This window comes from Lipotes vexillifer, unplaced genomic scaffold (genome assembly GCF_000442215.2).
Source record: "Lipotes vexillifer unplaced genomic scaffold, Lipotes_vexillifer_v1.1 scaffold916, whole genome shotgun sequence".
Taxonomy (NCBI): Eukaryota; Metazoa; Chordata; class Mammalia; order Artiodactyla; family Lipotidae; genus Lipotes; species Lipotes vexillifer.
Genome location: NW_006798383.1, coordinates 81187 through 90748, shown reverse-complemented (window position 1 = coordinate 90748; position 9562 = coordinate 81187). Strand labels below are relative to the sequence as shown.

The window sequence follows — 9562 nt, the reverse complement described above, 5'->3', positions numbered from 1 at the left end:
CGGGGTTCAACCCGCTGCAGCGGGAAGGGGACCGGTTTACTGCAGAGGGTGAGAGAGAGGAAAGGGAGGAAAGGCAAGGAGGGAGGGGTGGGGAGGAAGGAGAGGGGAACAGAGAGAGGGGGAGAGAGAGAGAAAGGGGTGTCGTTTAACCGAGGTCTCGCAGTACGTTTAGGTGATGGCAACACCGGGTGGCGGACTGGGCCCTCTCCCCTCCCATCAGAGCCCAGGAAAATGCCTGGCTGCCCCGTTTACGAGGAGCAAATGCCTAAGGCCTCGTGGCCCCACTCAGCTCAGGTTCCTGCTCCCCACGACCTCTAGCAGCGAGAAGCTGGGTGGGCCGCTGCCTTTCTCGGTTCTGGGGTATGTGCAGGAGATGAGGACCCTTCTGTGAGTGTGGGTTACTACCCCAGACCATGAGACCCTCTATTGGGGTAAGTTCTTTTATATAAACTCCATTCACAAACCTTCTTTTAGGAAGGCTGAGGCCTTAGGTTTGCCCTAAAAACCACCTGTCGCAGCACAGGTAAGCAGCCTCACCACGGTGAGGCATTTCAGAGGGAATGACGCAGGCCCCAACATTGGCAGGGCCGGGGACAAGCGGAGGCCCGTAAACCATGTGGATAGATATTTAAATCACATCAATAAACTGTTAAAATATGTTCTATCCTTGTCTTTGACAAATATAACTTCTGAAAAACCTAGCAGGCCAGATGAGGCTCCTTAAGAGTTTTGTGCTAGAAAATGGGCTGTAGGGGGAGAAGCAGCTCTGCCCTAGGGCTTCCTGGCCTGGTCTCCCAGAGCTGTTTGGGTGGGGAATTCCATACCTGAAACGTGGTCTAGAAGGAAGAACACAGCTCTGGATGGTACATCCCTTTGGCTCTGTGAACTACTCACCCCAAAGAGAGGCGTGGAGCTGAGGAGGGCCAAAGAGAGGCCCCCTAACGGGTGGGTCTAGGGCAGGGCTCTTTCTAGGCTCAAAGGCCGGAGGCTGGAATAACCCTCCAGGCCTTCTGTCAAAGGCCTCTTAAATGTTCAGAGCCGGCTTCTTTTTCCATTTTCAAGAACCACTTCTTGGGAAAGTTCAATTAAGACCACATCACTTGGTTTCAAAATGGACTGTGTGAACTACCCTCCCAGGATCAACAGAAGAGAAGAGAGGTTCTTAAGGCGACCCTAGCATTATCTCCACCACAGAATAACCCTGAATGAGAGACCGCAAAGCCCCTCCCACCCCCCTGCTTCCCAACTGAGGCCACTCTTCATTTCTTCCCAAAAAAAGAGAAATGGGAGGCTGTCAGCCTCTCCTAACACAGATTCAGTTCAGGGGCTCCAATGAAGAGTCTGATTCCTCAGAGATTCTGCTCCTTGGTTCTTTCAGGGAAGAACCTTGGGAATTTAATTCTGTCTCTTAAGATAATGCTGCCACATCCATCAAAATGATTAGCATCTGTCTGGAGTGACTTCTGGAGGTCTGTCCATCTGTTTAGCTGCCAGGCTGTTACTGTTGTCTGGCAAACCATGTAGTAGTGGAAAGACTAAAATGACCATAGGTTGAATCATTTTCTCATTAGAGCCAGAATAATCACTGCCTTGATCGGATTATAGAATTAAGGGTCCCACCTCCAGTCCTCCCCTTCTCAGTAAGTGTCATTCACATACATGCTGTTACTTAAACCAGAAACCTGGGAGTCTCCCGTGACTCCTGCCAATCTGTCAGCCCCACATCAAGTCTCCACTTCCCCGACATAATAAACTCATCTGCCCCTACCTCTGTCTCCACTCAAGTCCCAGTTACCATCACCCTCGCCTGGACCACAGTCTGGTCTCACCAGTTATAATCTCATAATCTGTTCTCAGCTCAGCTGTCAAAAGCACATTTTAAAAACACATATCAGCTTCCTGTTGAACCTCAATAAAATCCATACTCCTTGCTGTGACCCCTAAACCCCCTATGACTTGAGCCCTGCTTTCCTGTCTGATCTCATCTTGGGGCTCTCTCTCCTCGCCTGCTTGTTCTGCTCTAGCTTACTGGCCACCTTGGGGATCCTCAACCATGTAAGCATACCCACCTCAGCAGATGCCATTTCACCTGCTCCCCCTCCCCCCATTTTAGCACCATTCCCACCCCTGCTCTCACTTCTCAGTCATTAGGTCTCAGCTGAAACACCGCCTTCTCTGAAGACCTGGTCTGGCCACCCTAAGAAGATTACCCCTATTTTCCTCTATCACTGTCCCCTGTTCATCTCTTTAAAGCACTTTTCACAAGTTTTACTTAATTACCTGTTTGTATTTATTTGTAATGTCTACTCAGTTCAATGATAAATTCTATGAGGGCAAAGACCTTGTCTTTTCTGGTCATTGTTGTACATCTGGTACCTAGCACAGTGCCTGGCCCAGAGTAGGCACTCAATAAAAAAGTACAGAATGAACAAATCAGCACCTAAGAATCCCTGAAGGAGTTTTTATTTAGAATCTAAATTTTGTTTTAAAAAGGTTTCAGGGCTCTCAATCACCCTGGAATCAGAAGGCTTTCCCCCTGCAACCTAAGTCATTTTAGGGAAGCTGACTTCTTGAAGTGAGGGGTGGGTAGAACACTCCAGAAATGCACTGGAGTGTTAAATAGTGTGCAGTGAGAATCCAAGGGCACCAAGAAGCCTCAGGCCTTGGCCCATAACTTGAGGAAGAGGCTGCAGGGAGCATCAAGACCTTCTATCTGTCTGTCTGTCTGTTTAATAAGAGCATGTGAAACGGGGGGTCCTGGAGTCAGGTCTCCTACTTATCCGCTGGGTGACACCAGAGTGACCAGGGACTGAGAGGGACAGTGATGGTGCCATGGAGAACAGACTGAAGCACCAAGGTGACTGTAAACAGCAGTAACATTGGGCAGAGAAATACCCATTTCACATTTGGTCCGGATCCCTTGAAAACAAACCGATGAGGTCTGGCTTGCCTAGGCCCACTGTGGCTGTTCTGAGGCCGTGACTGACTAAGTAAGTCGGTGGTGTTTCCTCAGGGCTGTTGGTTGTGGAAAAGGGGGGCAGGCAGTCCTGCAGGAGTGCAGCTTCTTTGGTGTGAGCAGAGTCTGGAAATCACAGCTTGATCTGGTGGGTTTTATCCTCAACTCAGTTTGGAACGAAGAGAGTGTGGGCAGGCGTTTGCGGTTTCATTTACCCTGAGGAATGACCATTGCTCCTTGATAATCCTCCACCTTGCCCGGTGGGACATATGCTTCACACACCCTACATCTGCTGTTCTACATCCTCATCCCTTGTGTCATAATTCAAGATAGGGTCAGGGAGGCTGATAGGGAACCACAACCCTATTGTATCTACTAAACAACTTGTGCCTGAATCACTTCTACTCCCTGTTGGAAACAGAGGAAACAGCTTCATCCCTAATCTTCCCAAAGCTCTCATCTTCACTGGCACCCAGCACAAGCATGTCACCCTGCTGTCACTCACAAGGACCCACATGTCAAACACAAGCGACATCACTGTTGTGCTGGGAGGAAAAACATGTCTTTTTTAAAGTAAAAACAATGCTATTGAAGCTTTATTCATAAAATCCCAAAGGATTCCCAACACCATAGGATACAACTGTCTTACAAAGGTCGGGTATATAAAAGCAATTTTTAAATGACAAAGGAATCCTCATTTCATGACAAAGAAAGTCCCAGCTCATCTGAGTGTTGTGCGAGATCAATGTGTTTGTGTCCCAGAGCCTTATATTCCTCAACAGGTAGGATGCTGATGACTCGGCATTTTGGTAATTGTGCACATACACTCAAGAGGTTCCTGAGCAAGGGAAATGGAAATGCTCTTAATAAAAAAAAAAGAGAAGAAATCAGTAACAGACGAGTGTCCCAGGGGCATGGCAAACTACTTCAAGTTGTATAATTCCCCATGGCATTTCCTACCAGCACAGAGGCACAGCTTGGGGGAGTGAAGAGAGAAGGAGAATCCTAAGCACAGTGCAAAGAGGTCTAAGAGGCGACAGATGAGCGTGAAACTGACCACAGGACCCCTCAACAGGGCCCAGGCCAAGCTTCTGACATATCCCTTGCCCACTCGTGCTCTTACATCATAACCTCAAGCTGGCCTTGGAGAGACTGGCAGGAGGGCAACCCTGGCGGAGGGCAGGGTTTCCTGCTCTAGACCCCCAAGTGCTGTGGAGAAGTGTGGCAGACCTCATTCCTGCAGACTTCACATGGTCAGCCTGCAAGAGATATCTGTCCTGGATGGCAAGTTGGAGTTACTGAGGTTGGGTGGAGAAGACACTGGGGTAAAATTGGGTCGGGGTGGGAGAAGGGGAGGAAGAGGATTTTAAACTGCAATTAGGACTGGATGGAATCTCCCCTCATTCTGCACTGATGGGCAGGGGCCCTGAAAACCTATGCACAGCTCTGCTTTACTCATGACACCTGTGTCTGGAGAGCTTTCGCAACTCTATCACAGGAGCAGGACCCACGACGCAGAAGAACATCCCACTCCCCTTTTCAGTCTGGGGATTTGAGAGGAGGTAGGGCTCAGCAGCTGCTCGCTTACATCTTTCAAAGCATCAGTGAGGGATGGGGAGGAATAGCTCACTCTGGTCACTGTCACTGTGCCGTGGGGCATCTGTGTTCTCTAAACTGGATGGGGGAATTTAATTACATAGGCTTACAGGATTACAAACTAGGATTATTAAAATTCATCGTTCTGGGGTAATATTCAACATCAGACAACCAAATGCCAAAAGCTCTCTGTCAAAGCTACAATGTGAACTCTGCAAATCAGCCCAAGTTAGGAGTCCAGATGAACTCACTCACGTTACATGGAGCTTTAATGGTTCCCAAATGTTTACTATGCAAGAGCCGACCCAAAGGAATACTTCCACTTACCACATTTCACAAAGTAAAAAGATTATTTTTAGGTACTCCCTTTATATTCTGGGGAAAATCTAACCTCACTGATCTCAGAGTACATTACAGATGGACAACTGGGCATTGTAAAAGGACCCTTGCTTGCGACCTCTCTCCTGCTTTTGTGCTTTTGTGGAAGGACTGTCATGGGGAACTTGGAATCATCTCCACCACTGGGAGAAGAAAAAAGGGATGAATCTGGGGAGATCTGCAGTGGGGCCTTGTACTTTCAGCAGTTTTGTTTTTAAATGAAAGCACCTGCAAATCTGGCTAATTACACCACACTCTGGAGGTAATCCACACACCACTCTGCTCTCCTTATTTCAAATAAGGCTCAAATAGAAGGAAACTGCCTATGGGTAATGGTGGCAATATTTGGTGTAGGGACCACCGGCCTCAACCCAGAGGGAGCACCTTAGTTCATTAGCACAGCTGTTTTCAAAATGCAAACAAGTCACAGCCCTCTAGAGGGCACAACACGCCCACGTTCAGAAGGGCAGCAAGGTCCCGGCCTACAACAGGACCTCAGAGACTTGGACACCAGTCCGCATCCCTCTACCTTCTTACTACACCTTTGACAGTGACCCAACGGCTTAATTTCTCAGAGCTGCTTCCTTACCTATTGTTGCCCAGCAATAATTCCTAACTTCCAGGGTTTATCTAAGATGGGGGTAAGACATAATATATGTAAATTAATGTATCTGGATCATAAATCAAGTATGGGACCAGAGTGTGCCCAGAACTGCTTTCCATAAAAATCCAATGACTGAGGCTTCTTCTGCTGATATGGAACAGAAGCAAGAGCTACTGGGAAATACCAAATTATAGGTCCTGGGGATGTCACCCGGTCACTAGGAAAGCTTGGCAGTTGGCTACAGAAAGAGGTGAGACAGAAGATGGTGGGAAGAAAAGAGCCGAAGGAGAAGCAGAACGTCCCCATCTCTCATTTTCTCCTGCTGTGCACATCACACTGCTCCACTCTGCAGAGTTAAACCAAGAGTGGGAATAAGCTGGCCTTGCCGTCCCCTGCTTCCTATTGGGTTGAACACACACAGTCATGGAAAAGTGGGGGGAAGGTTAAAAGAGCTCTCAGGAGCACCTGGCACCAGCCAGAGTTGGATCGGAAGGCTCAGTACCTCCTATAGGGGGACTGCACAGCAGAAATAAGTCACCTTAATTTTCATAATAAATACCGATGAACTAGAACTAACCTTCATAAGTAGGAACTTATAATTAACTAGGTTGTCTGGTTAACTAAGGGTTAATTTAAAAAAAAATAACTCCTGCTCTATCGGAAGACTCAGTACCTCCTATAGGGGGACTGCACAGCAGAAATAAGTCACCTTAATTTTCATAATAAATACCGATGAACTAGAACTAACCTTCATAAGTAGGAACTTATAATTAACTAGGTTGTCTGGTTAACTAAGGGTTAATTTAAAAAAAAATAACTCCTGCTCTCATGCTTTCATTCTTTTTTTTTTTTTTAATGCTTTGATCCTTTTCATTGAAAATCTTTTAAAAATGTACATCTTTCCTTTCTGCTGAAGCTTCATAGCACGTTCTTCATTCACCAAGATTCCTCACATGGGAAGGATCTTGAAGGTCCATGATGTGGTCATTTCTAATTTTATGGGCATGTGGGGGTGATCACTTAGCTGGGGAGGGTACCAGACTGCCATCTCCCATTGACAGTACCCCTGTAGTCATCATGAAAGCATGAGCTCTCACAAAGCAAGAAAAAAATTTATTTCTTGGTGGAAAACCTCCACTAAGTAAGAGAGAAAACTTTGGTGAAATTTGAGAAGGTGATTAAGTCGTCTCGTACAGATAAACATGGGAACCAGATGGTTTTTGATGGGAAAATGTGATTTGTGAGAAAGTAGAAATCAACATAAGTAGTTCTGAAGTTGCAAATTTGGGGGTTTGAGGTCTCAGAACAGAGCCTTTTGAATGTGAGGGTCTACTATACAGACAGTGAAACGTAACTGGATTCTTGATGCCTGAGGCTACGGTGGGGCCTCAGAATCATCGCCAAAGCATTGGGATAAGGGAGACAGATGTAGAGGGTATGGGAAATTGGGCTGTGCTTTAACTTCGAGGTAACTTAACAAACAAATTCTTAGTTTGGTCATTACTTGCTCCATGACCCTAAGAGATCAACGTCTAGGGATGAAAACAATATAAACACTTAACTGATTGTTCAGATTTATTACATTCTACTCAATCCTTGAGTTACTGTGTGGCTCTGTGAGGAGCTACTTTACCTGATTAAAAAAAAAATCCAGTAACTTTTATTTAATTAACAAGAGAGGTTAAGCCTGATGAAAAGTTGTTTTGAAAATTTTACATATAGCATCCTTTGTATGAGCAGAGCTAGAGGGAATATGATCACTACACAGTAACATTACTAGAAAGATAAGGAGGGGTTAGTGGGTTAGCTAAAGGCAGAGACCACATAGAAGAAAAGATGGAGGAAAAATAGGAATAAAGCATAGTCTTTCATTGTTTCTTCCTATTTTTCTTCTGCTGCACCCCTTATCCCTCCATTCTGCAGTCAGACAAATGATAAGGAAAAATTCACACCATTCCTCACCCCACCATTTCTCCATCTACGTACACAGATATATCCTTCGGGACTAAGTTCACACGTGACACCATTGAACCAGCAATGCCTGGTGAGTGAGTACAAGTGAGTGTCAGCCGTGCAACGTGCTGTGCCTTGGTCCTGGGAGAGACTAGTTGGGAGAGACTAGTTTTCATGTGGGACGGTGACAGAGACCAAAGGCCTCTTGCAAACCCCATGGATCTATGGAGATTGAGACCCCATGCATGTTTACCTGGGGAGCCTGCCAGAGAGTCCCCTCTGCTGAAGATGAAGGTACGAGACACAGAGACAGGCACTAAAGAGTCAAGGATTTGTGAGTTGCGTAAGGGAAGATAAACATAAAAGGAGAGAGACAAAGAGCAAAGTGTGTGAGACAGTCTGTTCCCGGATCTTCACAACATCACATTTCTCTGCCAAAGTGAATCTTGCCTCTGGAAACATGAAAATTGCATCCTCTCATAAAGTCACTCTCCAGAAAGAAGAAAATAAAATAGACTTTGCTGAAGGTCTTCCAAAAAGATGCACAATAATTTCTGAGGGGATCAGACCCGCCAATGACAAGAACAGGCAGTGCCCCAGCAGGGAGTGTGTGTGGGCAGTGTTCTGTCTGAGGCGCCTTTTGGAGCCAGCAAATGTGCTGGGACCCCAGCACTGCATTCCCACTGGGCTCTCCCAGCTGCCTCAGGTCTCCAGCTCACCTGTGGGAGGGGTGAAAGCAAGTGCATGCTCCTGCTAGGGGCATCCTCGAGGAAGCTGTCTCCTGCCTTGGACTCCTAGAAGCTCCCTCTGTGGTCACAGTGCTGGGGAGGAACTGTGCGTGGCTAGAGCCTTGGGACACAGGAAGGGCAGCATTTCTAGCAATCTTAATGTAAATCAACTTGATAAACTAAATCAGTCATTTCTTTGCAAGTACAAGTGCTCCAAAGCACCTCTCTTCCTATCCCCTTTTCCTTCTCTCTCTTTCCCCACAGAGTCTGAAATGGTGCCGGCTATCACTTGGGGCCTGGGTGGGGTGGAGTGTGTGTAGCAATATTCCAGTCCTTTCCCATCTTGACCCTGATCAAGCAGTGTTTCTGCATGGGAACCTGTTTTCATCTCTCTTATTTGGTCATTCCCAGAGTCCCTTCCAAGGAGCTAAATGAAGTCAGAGTGCAGGTGACAGCACACTGAAATAGGTGGCTTCTGTAGTCTTAGCTGCTGAGCCTGATGACTTGCCTGAAATTATCCAATAGTACAAAGGACTGGGGAGGGGAAAGCCTTATACCTACCTGATAATCATTTGCTTTGTCAAATAATCATATTCTTTGTCAAAGAATATTTTAACAGGCCCCTAGTGTCACGAGACACACTGGAATAAGAAACCCCATTGTCTCAAGAAGAATCCTAGCACTTCTGGGCCACAGATTACATGTATACCCAGCCAAGCAGATAGGAGACTTGTTCTCGCTCCAATTGCACACCCCTGTGGGCATCTGTTCTTGTCACGCTGAGCTCAGGCCCCATTCCTCCAGAGTGCCAGGCTCACCACGGTCCTCCTGGGTTCCCTGGCAATCAGAACCAAGACAAAGGAGAGAGTGCTGACTGCGTTCCCTTTGCCCTGCACAGGAAAACCAGAGGGACTTACTTGTAACCTCGAGTTCAACTTTGAGGCATTGGTCCAGGGCCAGTGTTCTGGCAAACTCATTGTCTCCTTTATTACCGTCAAGGCTGACAAAGCTCTAGGCTGGCATCAAGGACAGGGGTAGTTTGGTAGACTGAGACCCTACAAGAGTTTACTGCCTTGTGGCTCAGCTTAAGCTCTTCCTCAACCTACAAGTGAGGTCCTTGGCCAGTGAAAGAAGCTGGGTGGCTGGACCTGGGCTGAGAGTGGACCTGGAGCAAGGGAGGGCAGGGGGTGGGGGTGGTGGTCTTTGGAGTTCTTCACACTTCACTGTATTAGGTAAGGAGGGCTTGCGGGCGAGGATGGAAAATGTCTCCATACTCCTACAGGCTAATTTAATTTCTTTTTCCTCCTGAAGATTGATAAAGATGCTCAGAAGTGTGGGGAGGGAAAG

The 9562-nt window shown here is 46.9% G+C and overlaps 1 protein-coding gene across 1 annotated transcript in view; it reads right to left on the bottom strand.

Moving 5' to 3' along the window:
* Positions 1-9562, bottom strand: part of CNNM1 (cyclin and CBS domain divalent metal cation transport mediator 1) — a 50892-nt gene that overhangs the window by 10334 nt on the left and 30996 nt on the right. The window contains exon 8 of the mRNA XM_007470321.1: positions 5-39. Within this exon, the coding sequence (XP_007470383.1) occupies positions 5-39 (35 nt within the window). The remainder of the gene's footprint in view (positions 1-4; positions 40-9562) is intronic.